The sequence below is a fragment of the Hyperoodon ampullatus genome, assembly GCF_949752795.1.
Source record: "Hyperoodon ampullatus genome assembly, chromosome: 5".
Taxonomy (NCBI): domain Eukaryota; kingdom Metazoa; phylum Chordata; class Mammalia; order Artiodactyla; family Ziphiidae; genus Hyperoodon; species Hyperoodon ampullatus.
Genome location: NC_136918.1, coordinates 15,958,279 through 15,976,620, shown reverse-complemented (window position 1 = coordinate 15,976,620; position 18,342 = coordinate 15,958,279). Strand labels below are relative to the sequence as shown.

The following is an 18,342-nucleotide window of genomic DNA, read 5'->3' as shown; positions in this document are numbered from 1 at the left end:
TGTGATTGCGCCCCTCCTACCATCTTATTGTGGCTTCTCCTTTGTCTTTGGATGTGGGCTATCTTTTTTGGTGAGTTCCAGTGTCTTTCTGTCGATGACTGTCTAGCAGCTAGTTGTGATTCTGGTGTTCTCGCAAGAGGGAGAACACGTCCTTTTACTCCGCCATCTTGGTTCCTCAAGATTAACTTCTGACAACATTGTGTAAGGCATGGATGGATATGAATAAATAGAACCCATCCCACATATAGTAGGAATTCTCTTTAAATTGTTGAGTATATAAATATTATAAATCATTTTATACAATACTTGAAAACAGACAAAATAGACAATTTCTTAGAAATGTAATTTAGTATGATGAAGTAGACAAGCATTTATACGTCCAAGTAATTATGAAAAAGATCAGCAGATCTAGATGATTTTACAGGCAACCTTCACCAGAAATTCAAGTAAACGATAATCTCAATTTCATTAAAAAAAACTATTTACAATAGTAGAAAATAAAAGAAAGCTTTAATTTTTTTATGGGGCTAGCTTTATCTTGTCTAATTATTTTAAAGTGTCGTAAAATATACGTAACATAAAATTTACTATCTTAACCATTTTTAAGCACACAGGTATGTGGCAGTAAGTACATTCACGTCGTTGTGCTACCATCACCACCATCCATCGACCAAACTCTTTCCGTGTCCCAAAACTGAAACTCTGTATGCATTAAACAGTAATTCCCCATTCTCCCCTCTCCACAGCCCCTGGCAACCACCATCCTACTTTCTGTCTCAATCTGACTACTCTAGGTACCACATATAAATAGACTCATACAGTATTTGTCCTTTTGTGACTGGTTTATTTCAGTTAGCATAATGTCTTCAAGATTCAACCATGTTGTAGCATCTGTCAGAATTCCCTCCTTTTTAAGGCTGAATAATATTCCATTGCATGTATATGCCACATTTTGTTTATCTACTCATCCATCAATGGACAACTGGGTTGCTTCTACCTTTGGCTTATTGAAAATAATGCTGTTATGAACATAAGCATTCAAATATCTGACTCCCTGCTTTCAATTCTTTTGGGTATATACCCAAAAGTGGAATTGTCGGATCATATGATAAATTTACATTTAACTTTTTTGAAGAGTTGCTGTACTGTTCTCTATAGTGACTGCTCCATTTAACATTCCTACCAACAGTGCTCAAGGGATTGTCTAGTTTTGATGTCAAGATTATTCTAGCCCCATAAAACTAAAAGCTTCCCCTTACCTGGACATTCAGATTGCTAATATTTTATTTAGGATTTTTGCACCTATGTCCAAGTGTAAAACTGGCAGATCATATTAGAGAAATTTGAATAACCCAAAATGCAAAGACAAAATTCATATATCATCATCAAAGAGAGTTTATACCCAAAATACAAGGATTTTTAGAATTTACAAAACAAATTCATGTAATCCAACGTAACAATAGAGTAAAAGAAAAAACAACGATTATTACAACAGATAGAAAAAAAGACATATAATGCAGCACCCATTATTTTAAAAGAAAAAAGGCAAATAAAAATTTAGTTTATTTCTAATTCTTAAACCATTTTTTTTGTTTTACCAGAAAATACAGCGCAACGTTAAACAGGAGGTACAACAGGCATCCTTTGTTTTTTGTCCCTGACTTTCATGGGAAGTCTTCTAATAATTCACTATTTAATGATGTTCATTTTAAGTTTTTAGTCATTAATCTTTATTGGCTTAAGGGTATTTACTTCTAATTTGTCAAGTGTACTTTCTGCTTGTTGTCTGTTGTTCTAACTTTCCATCCTTGCTTCTACACTGAAAACACAGGAGAATCAACAAATTCAAATGACCAGAGTAGGAGAATTCAGTAAGTTTGCAGAGATAAGATTAATATATAAAAATCAATAATGTCCAGTGTCCAAATGTTGGTCTCTAAATACTACACTTCAATTAAAAAAGGCAGAGCTCCTTGGAGAACTATCTGATTCCAGGGCTGGGGCAGAAAAATAAACAATGAGCCTGGAGTTTCTTACAGGACCAAACACCAAAGAAGTACTTACAAAACAAAAGGATGGGTCGAATCAAAGGGACCCAAGACCCAGCCTGCAGAGCTCCCAATCGCCAAAGCTCAAACAGTTAAACAACAAAAATAAGGTAGTATTGGATTATTACCCAAAGTATAAAATAAATATACAGGGCACAAACTAATATAAATAGATGACTGAACAAAAAAATGCCAAGAAGAGACAAATCTTTCTCACAAAAGAATTCTAAATAATAAATGTAGATACTTCCCTACTTCCAGGAAGTGGAGCTTAATTCCTGCCCCTCTCCACTTTTAGGACAGGCTGTACTTAGTGCCTCACTTCCAAAGGAAGAATAGAATAGAGAAAGAGAAAAAATATTAACTTTATAGTGGAAAAACCTGGCAAACATTACCTAAACCAAGGGATGAAGGTTATCATCATCAGTGATGTCATGCAAATATCATGTACCCCCCTGGCATGTTAGGATGAGAAGGGCCCTTGACTTTGCTGATACTCTTTTTAAAAACCTATAACCAACCCAGTCTAATCATAAGAAAAGTATCAGATTAAGGGACATTCTACAGGATACCTGGCCAAGACTCTTCAAGGCTGTCAAGGTCATGAAAAACAAGGAGATATTAAGAAACTGTTCAGAGATCAGAGGAGACTGGGAATACATGATCATTTAAAACAATGTGGTAACCTGGACTGGGTCCTGGAATAGAAAGAAAACATTAAAGGAAAAATGTAAAATCTATCCAGTCTGGAATTTAGTAACAGTAATGTTACCACTGTCAGTTTCTTAGTTTTGACAAATGTATCATGGTAAAGTAAAATGTTAACAATGGGGGCAACTAGGTAAGGAAGGTACAGGAACTCTCTTCTTTGCAATTTCTCTGTAAATCTTAACATTATTCCAAAATTAAAAGTTTATTTTAAGAAATCAATAATGTTCTTATACCCTGGTAATAACCAATTAGAAAATGAAGTTCCAAAAAGGTCTAACAAAATACATGCAAAATGTTTACAGAAAAAAATTATTAAACTGATATATATGAAAGACCAAAATAAATTAAAAGAAAGATTACAATATCATAGGCAGACTGAATATTTCAAAGACAGTGTTTAATCTTTAATCTATGAATTCAATACAATAATAAACTCACTGGATGTTAATATAAATACTCTTTATGAAAAATAAAAAGGTTAAAGACAATAATGGGATTGTTTTATATCTTTGTAAATCTCTTTTAATACCTATCTTAATAGAATACAGAGGGATTCTCATATCTGCTTCTGCATTCAATTTGTTTCAATATCACATACCATGTGGCCTCTAGAAACCTCTTCTATAAACCCTAAGAGAATGCCACTATCTACCCATCAATACATCTTTTTCTCTTTATTTTTTACAATGCATTTCAAAGTAAGCTGCAGATATCAGTATACTTCCCCTCAAATACTTCAGCATATAAACTCATTACTTAGAGTTTAGCATTTTTTTCTTTTTATGTAAAATTTACATACAATGAAATGCACAAAATTTAAGTATTAATTTGGTGATTCGGACATTGCGCAACCCAAACGTCTCTCAAGATACAGAACGTGACTCTCACTACCCTGGAAATTCCCTTATACCCTTCTGAGTAAATTCCCCATCCCTCTCTAGCCCCCCAGAAGCAATCACTGTTTTGATTTTTTTTCTACCCATATTATCTTTGCCTTTTCCAGAACCAGTCATATAAATGGACTCATACAATACATACTCTTTTATGTAAGGCTTCTCTCACTCAATACAGTGTGTTTTAGAGCCATTCATACTATTTTTTAAAAAGTATTTAAAATTATTTCACCTACCATGAAAATGACTATCAAGATGAGACAGATGCCCACTATGATAAGGAAGGGGATTAAGTAGTATTCCAGCGGAAGGCTAAATTCTGGAACTAAGATAATGTGGCCCCTGGAAGAAAAGAAAAATTAATAGTCGGGAAGTATTAAAAGTTGCCGAATTATGATATTAATTGAAAACAAAAATATTTTTAAAAGGCATTTAGACATTACAATTCAATCCACTAGACACATCTCATTTTCTAACATATGATTTCTAATAATTTAGGGGATGCTTTTTCCAATGTTAAGTCAATTTTACATACTGGCCAAAATAATTTGCCTATATAATTAAAAGAAACTTTTAGACTGCGTAGAGGAAGTCAACCAATCAATACTTACTGTGTCCATCCTGGAAACATGTCTTTACTGAATTTAGTAACCTGGGTAAAAGTTAGCATATTTTTTTTTTTTTTTTTTTTTGTTACGCGGGCCTCTCACTGTTGTGGCCTCTCCCCTTGCGGAGCACAGGCTCCGGACACACAGGCTCAGCGGCCATGGCTCACGGGCCCAGCCGCTCCGCGGCATGTGGGATCTTCCCAGACCGGGGCACGAACTCGTGTCCCCTGCATCGGCAGGCGGACTCTCAACCACTGCGCCACCAGGGAAGCCCAAAGTTAGCATATTTTACATGCAAAATCAGCATTTAAAAAATGGCAGTGCTTCGGGCAGCATGCCAGCAAGAACCCCCTCCCCAACCAAATCACTGTTCATCAGTTCCTCCCATGAAAAAAATCTCTGGAGCCACTACTGATGAAAATATACTCCCCGTTCCCTTTATGCTTCACATGAGCTTGTTGTACCAAGTACAACAGATATAACCCCTGTACTCCACATTCATCTGTGAGATATGGAATGAAAGAACCGGTAACAGAATTCACAGGAGTTGTAGCTTCTCTCTTCTCAACCTTCTCTACAGCTTGAATGAAAAAAAACACAAAAAAACCCCTACAAAAATGTGTATGTTGCGTGTGGGGACAGGGGGGTAGAAAGTACCACAGGATTTATTCTCCTCTGTTACTAACCATGGTTAATACAGTTATATGGTTATTAACCATACAATACTGCTATTATAAAAATTCACCAGGACTCATGAAATGAAACGGAACAGAATAAGCATACTATCTGTGTTGCGTGAGCAAATTTTACATGGCAGCAAAATCCTGCAATAGAAAATACCCTCAGTCTAGGGAAGGGTCTGTATAATGGTCAGTGAGATGACTGATTTCTCCATAATGTTCCTGTGCTACTCAACTAGTATGGTGCCAGCAACACTACTTCGTTACCCACTGCTGCCTGGTTTTTTAAGTAGTAACTCCAGGTACTTCATAACACAAGGGTTAAATGCAAAACAAAAATTCTCAACGTAAAAGGAAATGAAAACAGGTTGACTCCTTCCCCCATGCAGAAATGCTTAGGATGCCCTAGTACTCAAGAAAAATAACATGAAAACAAATTATTTCTATTCCCAAGCGATTAAGTTTTCATGCTATTAACAATTTTATTCACATCCAAAGAGCTCTATCAATCTTTAACAAAAAGAAGAACAAAAAAGATAATACCAGGAATTTCCCCCAATAATTTAAATACTTTCCCCAAACTGCTAAGATTGCTAAAAGTAGCTTTTTACTTCACTTTCCAGCAGAATGACAAAAGATTTATATGCATTTTTTTAACTTTATATAAAATACTGAAGTGACTGATATATCATCAGTATAAAAAAGAGAAAAGCAAGCCTGGGCTGCTCTATTTGATACCATCTCTTCCAGCATGAGGCCAGCTCTGTAAACAATGTCCCTCTTCTTGGTACAAACCCTCTGAAACTGCCCCAGGGCCACGGCTGAGACACAGTAACAAATGGTGCCACTTTTTTTTTTTTTTTTTTTTTTTTTTTGCGGTACACGGGCCTCTCACTGTTATGGCCTCTCCCGTTGCGGAGCACAGGCTCCGGGCGCAGGCTCAGCGGCCATGGCTCACAGGCCCAGCCGCTCCATGGCATGTGGGATCTTCCCGGACCGGGGCACGAACCCGTGTCCCCTGCATTGGCAGGCGGACTCTCAACCACTGCGTCACCAGGGAAGCCCCAAATGGTGCCATTTTTAAGTAGAAAAGCCTTTCAATGAGATGCTGATCCTCTGCAACCTCCCTTACTTCCACCAACCTGCTATAAATTAACACTGTTAGGGTTTAGAAGCCAGAGTAAATTATATATAGATAAAGATACGGACACTGAGCTTTTAAGATACTTAGAGCCGTCTATCAACTGCAGACCCTTTAAAGATCTTCACAATATATCTTGACAGTACACTAAAATGGTTTGAGATATAGCAGGCTATATAAACAAGATAGTTTATAGTTTACTGCGTTTTCTTAACCAAATTGCTAGTGGTGAAGGTGGTGATGGCGATCATACAGGGTGGAGAACTACAACAGAATATCAGTCTCCCAGCTTTATTTCTATTCCCTCTGCCCAGGTTCCCACAGCTGAGGCTGCAGACTCATCCCTGTCCTAACCCCAGATCAATCTGTATTTGAAGGAGGAGATATTTAAACAGCTTTTAGTAAGAATCTTCCCATACTACCTCCATGTCCACTCCTCAACATAGTACATTCCATGTGCTCTGCAGCTAAGACTCCATCATTGAAGCAGAGTCCTAAGCAACCTAGGAAATAGTGTCTCACTCTCCTTTGCATGAGTTCCCAGGCTACTTTCAAACCAGGTGTTAGGCCTAAACTCTAACTTCAATAATAATCTAACAGTAACAGTAATCTCTAATTTCCCAACCCCTCTGTTGACACAGGAGTTCTTGCCTTGTCTATTTTGTTATCCAACCCCCATCATGAAGTGGGAGATTGGGATTGACATATATACACTAATATGTATAAAATGGATAACTAGTAAGAACCTGCTGGGTAAAAAAATAAATAAAATTCAAAAATTCAAAAAAAAATACTTTAAATATATATATTCAATCATCTTTGGAAGATGCTAGCAAACCAAATCATTTTAAAAACAGTAAATAAAGGGAAAGAATCAAATGTTTATCCTATCTTTCCTAAACAGACTGTACATCAAGGTTATCAAATAATTGATAAGGTGTGAGTCCTCTTTATAGAAGTATTTCAGCTAATAAATGAAGAAGGAATTATAAAATTAGATTACTTGCAAATCCTAAAGAACTAATGGATCTAGACCATGATCATTAATGATTGCTGCCCTCGCAAAGAGAGAACCAGATATTATGTCTCCTGATAGAAATACATAATAACACACATAAATTACTCTTGCCTCACCTATCCTCCTGGCCCCCCAAGCACACTTGAATTTGAACAAACCTCTAGGTCTAATGAGCAATTTACAGGGAAAATAACAAAGGAATACTCTAGGCAATACACCAAGGATGCAGTCAGGAAAGTCTGCACTGTGGTAAAAACTGTACAGGACAAATGACCCTGTTGCTTCAATAAATAAATGACCTGGAAAAAAAAAAAGAGGCATAGCAAGTGTATGGATTAAAAATAGGGTGATCACATGCCCTGACTTGCTCAGAAACAAATCTAAAGACTGAAATATGGGTTGATATTGAATTAATGTTTACTTAAAAAAAAGGTAAAATAATGATAATATCATTGTATTTTTTATATATAACCTATCTTCTAGTGATATATTCTGAGATATTTACAGTTGAGATAATAGGATATATAGTACTTGCTTTAAAATCATGGTGTGGGGAAGAAAAGTGGCGGGTGGCGCTTCAGAGCGGACAGTCCAAACAAAATTGGCCGTGAGTTGATAATTCTGAAACTGAAGGATCAGATTCATTATACTCACCTCCCTACTTTTAAACAGTAGAATAAATTAATGGGTAGGTAGGTAGGCAGACCAACCAGCCAGCCAGCCAGCAGATGGATGAGGCAAATCAGTATGTACAGGTCCACAATCCCTTAAGCACAATTCTGAAACCTAAAAAGCTTTAAAAAGTTATGTTTGCAATTCATTTGCTAGTCAACCTGAACCTAACTGATATGATAAAATACTCATACATTTACTGCAGATATATATGTAATGTGATTATGGGATGCTGCCTCAAATCCTATTTGGATGTTATGTAACTTTTAAAAATCTGAAAATGTTATAATTCCATGTTACATCTGTCCCCAAGAGTAGGGATAAGGGATTTTGTGGCCTTGCATTAACATGGGAATGGTCTAAATATTAAGTAAATAAAGTATGTTACAAAATACTAAGTATTGTATGGTACTATTTTACGAGCACATTATCCCTAATTAATGTCAGCATTCAAACATGTGGAAAAAAATTAAAAGCTTTTTAAAAAACAGTAGCTGTTGTTGGAGAACAGCATCATAGGGACTTTTGTTTAAATGCTTTATATTTCTGAATTTTTCCACATTTTACCAGCAGGTATGTATTACTTTTTTAATGTAAAAAGATATGACTTTACCATTAAAAACAAAAAAAGACTCTTTAAAATACATATTAAAATATACAGACTTTTTCTAAATGAAGCAATAATACTGAGGTAAAAAGCAAGTAGTAGTTCTCCACCCCCCATTAACTACATAAATATGGCTGACAAAATAGCATCTTGCCTAACTATTTTTAATACAACATCCAAAATTATATTCCCTAACTTAATAAAAATGTTCTGAGCACAGAATATGTGAACAGTATTTTAAATATCAAAACTGTATAGGGAAAATGACAAAAATCATAAACAAAAAATCTTGCCCTCTCTTTTTTTTATTCATATCCAAACTCAAATATTCCTGGATTTCCCCCCCCCAATTAATTAGAATTCCATTTCATTGTGCCAGTTTCCTCGTTTGGCAAATGTAGATAGTAAGAGATAATAATAACTTCTAGAGGGTTGCTGTGAGAATTATAAATGTAAAGGCCTTGTTTCATGAGTGCCTGGCACTTGCTAATTCCTCAATAAATACTACTGCTTTTATTATTAATACTGTTGTTATTGTTCCTCTTAGTCAAAAGGCTCTTCCTGTCCACTGTGTTTTGGGGAGCTGTTTCATGGAAGAAGCTCTGAAGTGTTAATTTAATTGCACTATTTCTATATAAGACAAGACAGTTGTGCCTTAAGTTAGTTTCAGTCTATTTGTTACCATGGTAATGAGATTTTGGGGAGAAATTCCATAAGAAGTTTCTAATTCCAAATCAAACTTTTTAAACTTGAAAACAAACTTTCTGCATTTGTAAAAAGTTAGTCACGTAACACACTGTGCTTTGGATTCTTTGTTTATAAAATAACATTTCTTTTTAATAAAATACAAACATGTCTTAATGAAAAGTATCATATAAATGTAAATCAGGGAATTCCCTGGTGGTCCAGTGGTTAACAATCTGCCTTCCAATGCAGGGAACAGATGCGGGTTCGATCCCTGGTCGGGGAACTAAGATCCCACATGCTGCGGGGCAAATAAGGCCACGTGCCGCAACTACAGAGCCCACACGCCCCAACGAAAGATCCCGTGTGCTGCAGCTAAGATCCAACACAGCCGAAAAAAAAAAAAAAGTCAATCACATTGCTTCTAAATACCAATGGTTTGATTAAACTATAAAAGGGAAAGTTTTTTTTATCTTTTTAGCAACATGGGTGGCTTAATCTCTCTAGCATAAATGTATTTGCAATATGCAGTCATACACAGAACAAACAGTACAATACAGTAAGTCTTAAAATCATGACTTAAGAAGATATAATTTAGCACGATAGAGTACATTCTAAAACAGAACTTTGATTACAACTAATCTTATATAATTCTACCCTAATAAAGAGAATAATTTTAAGCTACATGATTATTTCTTACATCCATTACTTACCCTTTTTCATATGTGAATTCATCTTTCAGGGAATTAGCTGATGATTCACCAATAAAGACAGATGGAATGTCAATTTTCTTTAGTACCTCAACTGTATAAAACAGTAATACAATTATTCTTCAAAGCCCATACTTAGTGTAAAATCAACTTAACCTTCTTCATAATAACAGCAAATACAACTGGAAATAATTACAATCAACTTGAATTGTCTATTAGTTGATTTTCCAGATTGCATATTTATAACACCATCAAAATGGCTGAGAAACATTACATTTACAATAACAAAAGCTAACATTTTGCATATAACGTTACCACACTACCTCAATAGTCCTGAGACTGAAATATAATTCATATTTTGATTATTTCCATTTGATCTATTCCTCTACAAACATAATTAACTATTAGAAAAGGAAGAAGAGGAAGAAATGTAAAGTGTTTTTTCCGCTCATAACTTAATTCCTAAATGAAAAAGTGAAAAAAGCTTTTTTTTACATACCCATTCCCACGAGAGGTGTAAGCCAAAGAATGTAAGAAAAGACCACCTTACAACAGTCTGAAAAATGACACCACACATCTAAGGCTTTACAGAGTGAAGGGCTGACAGTTCAGAAAGGGCACAGGATAGGGACGCTGTGTAAATTTCTACTTCCTCCTAAGCCTGGAGTTCATGATAAAGCATTGTGTTTTGATTCGTGTCCTACGAAAGTTTAGTTTCATATCTATGTTAAAGCCAAAGAACTTTGCAAAAATTACCCAGTACTCAAGATGAGAAATAAAAAAAATCATCTTACTCTTCCTATAGAAAAAGCAGCCACATTTTAAACTGCGAGTTATTTTAACAGATTTGGCTTTAGAGGAAGTCCATTTGTTTGCTTTTGTTACATTTTTCACAACAACTTTCTTCTACATTTCTTTGAAAAATGTATATTTATTATTTATTTAAAAGAGGGGGGGTGGATACAAGTAAAGAAGAACAGAACACAGCCATTATCCTTCCCACCCAAAGACAAGGCTTTCATTTGAAGCAATATAAACAGTTCTTTAAGTTTTGACAAATGCATACAATTATGTGAGCACCACCACAATCAAGATAAAAAATGTTTTATCATCCCTCCAAATTCCCTCATGCCCCTTTACAGTCAACCCTCACCACAACCTCGGCAACCACTGATGTATTTTTCTTTAATTCTTATAAAGACAAGTTTTAAAGTTTTAAAATCTTGGTATCCTTAGTAGAGTACATTTTTTTTTTTCGTTTTCAGATTGTTTGGATATATGCAAATAAAATCATTCATTCCGTACGTTCTCTCTCTGTCTGTCTCTCTCTCACACATACACATACACACATGCCCATATCATATAAACCCTAAGAGGGAAGGAACGAAAATGGTTAGCAGAGGAACACTTAATCACTATCTTTATATTACTAAGATCAATAAATATTTAAATTTTTGTATTAATGGGATCATATAATAATGGGGAAAAAGTATAGGCTTTTTCCACTCAATGGTATACCTCAGATATCCTATCATGTCAATAAATAAATATCCACCTCATAATTTTTAATAGCTACAGAGGTACTGTTATATAACCATATACATTTTAGGGAGATATTTTCTGTCATGCTAAGAGATCTTTCTCTTTCACATAACAGTTTAAACTTTCATTTATTTGATAATTAAAACTTGGAATTGTATACCCTTTGTAAAATGCTTTACTCTTTCATGAAGATACTCTGATGAACTCGAGGAGGAATTTTTGGCTGGTAACTACTGGCTTAGAATTATTGGAAGCAACACAACTTCCCTGAGTTATGATATCTAATGAGATGTTAAAAGCTCCTCACTTTAGTCAGAAGATTAAGAAGGGGGAAATGATGTACACAAATACGAACAGTCATCCTGGAGACTTTGCAACATCATTTATCTACTGAAAACAAAACCAAATGTTTTAGTTCACAAAATACTTTAAAAACATGAAATCTTAATTCTGATCCACAAAACAACTCTGTGAAGTATGCGTGCCAAGTAGTATTAGCGTATCACAGACAGATTATAATTTAAGCAGCCAGCCCCAACCTCTCCAGACGCATACGTCCAACTGCCGATTCAGTTTCTCCATTTGACTGCCTAACAGATGTTTCAACCTTAATGTTTCTCACACGGAATCCTCAATATCTCTATTCCATTAATCAGTTCTACTTCTACTCTTTCTCATCTCTGTAACTAACTATTCACCTAGTTTCTCAAGTTAAACATCTTGGAGTTTTCCTTGTCTCCTCCCCTTCTTTTATTCCTTATATCAAACCCTATCAACCTCAAAATATATCCATAATTCTATCACTTCCCGTCACAGTCACCGCTAATACTCCAAACTGCCATCACCTCTTGCCTGGCTGCTGCACCGATGTTCTAACTGGCCTCTCAGTTGGCACTCTTGCCCATCTCTCACCTTCAGTCTATTCTCCAAAGAACAACCGAAGTGATCCTTTAAAATCTGTCAGATCACCTCACACCTCTGCTTAAAACCCATGTAAAACAAATCCCAAAGACCTACAAGACCCAACATGATCTAGCCCCTGGCTCCCTCTCCAACTTCATTCCCTGCAACTCTCTCTCTCTTGTTCACTCTGCTGCAGCCACTGTGATTTTCTGCCACTCCTTGAAAACACCAAGTATGCTTTATCTTTGAGCATTTGCATTTGCCTGCTGTTCCCTTTCCTCGGAATATCCTCCTCCAGAAATCTGCATGGCTCAGCTTCTCACTTTAGACCTATGCTCAAATGTCAAAGCCTCATAGCAACCTTCTCTGATCACCCTATCTAAAATAGCCAACCTCCTCTCATCCCTGTCACTACGTATCCCTTTAACCTGGCATGTTTTTCTTCATAGCACTTACCACTACTTGACATATACCATACCTCTTTGATTATGTGTTCATTTCCTCTCTTCCACCCTAGAATGCAATAATAACAATAATAATAACTGCAGCAATAATAATAGCAGCTAAATAACCGTTACATAATTACTAAGAACCAGGCAGTCTTCTAGATGTTTTACATGTCATAAGCAACAAACCAGTGAGTTGAGTACTATTATCATCCCCATTTAACATATCAGAAAAGTGAGGCATAGAGATGTTAGGTACTGTTCCCAAGGTCACATAGCTGGTAAGTGGTCGAGCTGGGATTCAAACCTTGTAAGGCAATACTCAGAAACCATACTCTTTAACTACTGAATTCTGCTACCTCAATGAAAAGTATGAGCAAAGCCTTAAAACGGTACCATTTCCTGCTGTAGTCATGATGCCTAAAAGAGTGCTTGATGCAGAGTAGCCTGTCAAAAAATATTTGTTGAAGGCAGAAAGCAAGGAAAAAAGGAGAAGAAACAAACCCATACTGGTAACTTGCCCTATTTATACAGCTAGAAATCTGCACAGCCTAGACCCAAACTTGAGGCTCAGACTCCTAATGTAGGTTCTTTCCACTCTGCTATGGCATGGGTTTTCTCATATACCTTCTTTCATATGATCTTCAAAACCTTGCCAGGTCAAATAAAAATTAAAATTATTCACACTTTTACAGACGAAAATAAAGGGCCTGGAAAGGTTAGTAACTTTTCCAGCAGCACAGGTCAGTTCATATATCAACTAACTTGGAATAAACCCACATTTCCTGGTCTTGAAGTTTGTATTCTTCCCCACCACATTCTGCTGCCTCCTGAAGATGACAAATGTGATTGACTCACTGAGCTAATCCATCCTATGTCCTAGCTGAAATAAGAAACAGATACATTCCTGTGTGAAATGTTGGCAAGAGGCCTTTAAAACTTCTTTTTGTGTCCAGATATTAGAATCTCTGCTCTTAGGAGAACACATGTGGCTATGATCTAAGCCTAAAAAAGAGCGATAGATACATGCTTCTTTTAATAAATCTGTGCTTTCCTTTCCTCTACCAAGTAACAGCAAAGATGAAAATGGTAAAGATCTTTACAACATGTTGGATATATGAAATGTTCAAACACATACACACTCAAGGACAGAGCAAAATGTCATGGAAAGTAATCCAAGCAATGAAGTCAAGAACCAAAATTCTGAACAATCTTTGAAATATAGTAACTCAGTTGGAACATTTCCATAGCAGCAACAGGATTATATGGTTATGTGCTACTTCTAATATTTAGCACACTTTCCTTAGGAACTGATATGATAATCACAAAAAGGTTTTAGTACAAAGACAAAACAGGTGTTAAGGGGAACTGACACTTTCATCTTGCAAATTTTTTATTAAAAGCGTGTCAAAAGAGTAAACAGTTTACAAATACTAATCATTTTATTCAACCCAGAACCCCTGAGAAGGTCTTGAGGGTTGCTAAAACCTAGGCCCAGGCCTTCAGTAGAACACACAAAGAGTAGGTAACTTGCTCAAAATTATACATTCAAAACAAGTAGGAGCTCACATTTGAATTCAGGCCTATTTTCAGAGTGTGTACATTTTCTGTTTTGCCAGTAATGTACACAGGTCACAAAAGTGACTAGCCTGGGAGGTACTGTGTAGGATAATATTTTTTTTTTATGGGAGGTGATTAAAGGAAGGGAAGACAACTGTGTCAAATCTGTAGTAAAACAGTACTAGTTTATTTGATAAGTAAAATCCCTTCATCAAGTCCTCTAATTCCTAAACAGTGGTTATCAAACCTTTTGTAAAATGCTAGAACCTCTTAAGGGTACTTCATGCATTCTACATTATAATTTAATCAGCTAGAAGATTAAAATAATAATTTAAAATATAAAGAAATTAACTAATGAACTTATCGCTAACTTTTACTTTTTATATATTGTAATTTTGCCCCAGATTATATTAGGGGTAAGAAGAAAGAGTTCAACTCAACAACAACAAAAAATACTGTCTCATGTTATAAAAAGATTTTTTTGGTCAGGGAATCCAAAATATTTCCTATTGAGGATGCAGTTTATTTAAAGTCCTAAATACATTCCAATGGAGTATATCAGTCCATAGCTTTAGGTCTGCTCTTTGCTGCAAACTCTTTCTTGCATATATGAGTCAATTCAACTTAATAACAAGAGGTATTATTGTTATATACTAAAAGGAAAACAAAAACAAACTATTTAATCCTGAATGTTGGCAGTGTATTTATTTAGTGTATTCTGGGCTCTGAACCCAGTTGCCAATGTGTGTGGGGATCTTCCCACACCATCAAACAACTCAACTCAATTCTGACATTGTCTACCTGGAGATATAGCATCAGATTCCACAGGGTAAGCGTTCGGTCTCACAAGAATCCCCATCCCCCACTTCAGACACCAGCCACAAGTCCAAGCTGTTACCTGTGCTTCTGACCCACCCACCAGCTATGGACTGGAGGTTCCAACAACCCTTACTCCATGGGTTCAATTAATTTGTGACGGCAGCTCACAGAACTCAAAGAAACATTTTATTTACTACCAGTTTATTATAAAAGGATATAATTCAGGAACAACCAGATGAAAGAGATGTATAGGGCAAGGTATATGGGAAGGGGTGCAGAGGTTCCATGGTCTCTCCAGGAGTGCAACTTTCCCAGCATCTCCACGCTTCCACCAACCCAAAAGCTCTCTGAACCTGTCCTTTCAGGTTTTTACAGAGGCTTCATTACATAGGCATGACTGATTAAACCACTGGCCACTGAGGTCAGGGGGTGTGACTGAAAGTTCCAACCTTCTAATCACCTGGTTAGTTCTCCTAGCAACCAGCCCCATCTTTTGGTGGAGTCCAAAAGTAGTCTCATTAACATAAAAAAGACACCTTTAACACTCTCACTAAATTAAGTGAAAGGATATAGCTTAAAAATCAGTCTGATTAAAGCCAGTTATTTCATTAAAATTGGCTCATTTTCCCTACGAGATAATATTTAGTAAAGAATAAGGAAAGACATTCCCATTTTGAATGGAAAGCTATAGGCATGCCAATATATGTTAAGGGACTAATAATAACCAACTGGTGTAAGAGAGCACAAGTATGTGGCTTTGAAATTCCATAAGAATACAGTAGCTACTTAGTATTTCTGCATATCCTAAAATTTAACATTGTGAATCTCTAAATAAATCACAAAAATTCTCCTAGGGCATCCTTAACTCAATATGCTTATCTTTATTTAAAGCTTTGGCTTTCCTTTGGTTTTTTACCAAAATATCAATACATCCTATAAAATGAAACACATAGGTTAAAAAAACAACAGCAACAATGACAAACTGTTCAGAAAAGAACAAGTCAATTCCACTTATAGTGTGAACAAAATTATCCCAAGAGGATTATAAATTGAAAATTATCTTTCTGATGGAGAAGAAATTTTGCTTCTTAAACAGAAAATAAAAGAAAAGAAATTGTGGTAAGTTTTAGTTTCGAATGATTGGTCAAACAGGAGAGAAGAAAAGTGATACCTGTACTTACTGTCGTTGGATCCCATGCTAATGAGGTCATCAGAATCAACATTGTGAACTATGGCTGCTTTGTACCCTGCTCTCTGTGCATTTAAAACCTGCAAGTCAGAAAACAGTCATGATATGAGGAAGAAAGTGCTTTGTCATAAACCCCCTCAACTTCAGCAAACATAAATCAACAAGCCCATAACATACAACTAGAACTAGATTATGTATATATACAAGAACGGATCTCAAGTGTGTTCTTGAAACATAATGTGTTTTACAATTGATTATCAAGGACTTCTTTAGATATCTTCTTGATTTCACTCATGGTACTAAATGAAATGAGAAGCAAATAAAGGACAGAGATACAAGCTACCAAACCAAAAGGATCCAAAGCAATAAACCTGTCTGGCTCTAAAGAGGTAGAGACTTGTGATCAGGCTCTTGAGAGTCATCAGCCCTTGAGAAGTCAAATCTACCTCTGCTACTTACGAGTGCATTAAACTTGGGCAAATTCTTTTTCTTCCTTAATCCTCAGTTTCCCCAACTTTAAAATGAGAATGGCAACAATATTTTTCACATATGTAAAATAATTTTTTAAATGCCTAATACCATGCCTGATACATAGAAATGAATCAAATAAAAGCTATTCTTATTATTAGCATGATCATCAACAATTTTCTTTAAAAATCCTTTCTAAAGCTTTTAAAAAATTAAAAATAACTCCAGCCTGAAGTTGCTTACTTTGGTTCTACTAGCTATATAATCTTCCCTAAAACTAGTCTCCAAAATAGTAAGCTTCGCACCATAAGAATATGGCTAGATGTGTGGCAGAATTTTCTTACATGAAAGACCTGAAAAGTATCCACACATGTTACCACACCTCACTTTTAAAATAACAATGTTTTAAATAAAAATAAACCCAGACCTAACTCCTTTGGACTGCTTGGTAAAAATGAAGGATCAGATCATTATTTGCATACTGGTTAAATAAAATGAAAATTGGGTATGCAAATATATATATATAATAGTTTTGAATACTTGAAATACTTTTGAATACTCTGAAAACTATATACATATAATTCTGGATACTTAATATGGTAAGAAACCCTTGAAACTGTTTTAGTTATCAGCATAATAATGATTCAAAATTTACCATAATTCAATAAAGATAAGACCTGAGTCAAGCTCCAAAGAGTAAGGGAAAGCCCCAAAAGTCGAGTTCCTGAGAGTAAAAGGAATGCCCAAGTGTTCAGCAGACTGGATTTGAATGCTAAGTAAGAAAAATGAGGCTCATGTATTCGACCCCAATCAGGTAAGAGTAAAATTCTCTTCTACATTACCACTGACTTCTCTACAACTACCTCAAAAATGAAAGCTGGAATTCTGAAAGAGACAATAATGTGCATTAATCAGGATATTTTTATCCTATCACCAAAAAACCCCTGAATCTGCAGTGCCTCAAAGAACTAATATTTTGTTCATCTTTATAGTCTCTACAGAACCTATGAAATAATATCCTGACAGAACAGGCGCTCATTACATATTACTAGAATGAGAAAATTTATAAAATATGTGCTTAAATGTGCTCATATTATAACATTAAAAACACAAGAGAGAAAATAAGGCAGTTTTTTTTCAATGAATTAAAATAGCATAAATAGTTCACCAACATAGGACCTACTGCTGTAATGTTGGGAATAACGGCAAGAAAACCAACAAAATTGTTACAAGGAATGTTTTGCAGTCATGCAAAGAAAAGTCAATAATCAAAAAAGTAAGTTTACTATTTTTTGCCTATGTGTGCATGTTTTATTTTTAGGTGGATTTTATTTGTTATACAACTAAAATTTAAGAAAATGCCAGCCTCCACAGCCTCTTCTCCATAGATTTTACTGCTTTCCAAGGGGAGGGGAAAAAAAATCTCTCAAGAAGAATATAATAGCTTCTAAACTTTATTTCTTATTTATTACTTATATATTAACCTATTATTTATTCATTATATTATCATAGCAGAACAGACTTCACTTAGCTTTTATTGAAACAAAACTGTACTTGGTTGGGGTTGCTATTAGTTTATCTGATGCTTTAATGACCATTTAACTGTTCCCCAAAAAAGCTAACCAAGTAACTAAGGAGAAATG

The 18,342-nt window shown here is 35.4% G+C and overlaps 1 protein-coding gene across 2 annotated transcripts in view; it reads right to left on the bottom strand.

Moving 5' to 3' along the window:
- RNF13 (ring finger protein 13) overlaps positions 1-18,342 on the bottom strand; it is a gene marked incomplete at both ends in the record, with an annotated part of 156,961 nt that overhangs the window by 49,491 nt on the left and 89,128 nt on the right. Inside the window, 3 exons of one of the 2 annotated variants that reach the window (XM_079704338.1) lie at positions 3,889-3,994; positions 9,776-9,866; positions 16,224-16,311. In XM_079704338.1, coding sequence (XP_079560464.1) covers positions 3,889-3,994; positions 9,776-9,866; positions 16,224-16,311 — 285 coding nt within the window. Of the gene's footprint in view, positions 1-3,888; positions 3,995-9,775; positions 9,867-16,213; positions 16,312-18,342 lie in introns of those variants that run through there. The other variant, XM_079704339.1, reaches the window with a different exon arrangement.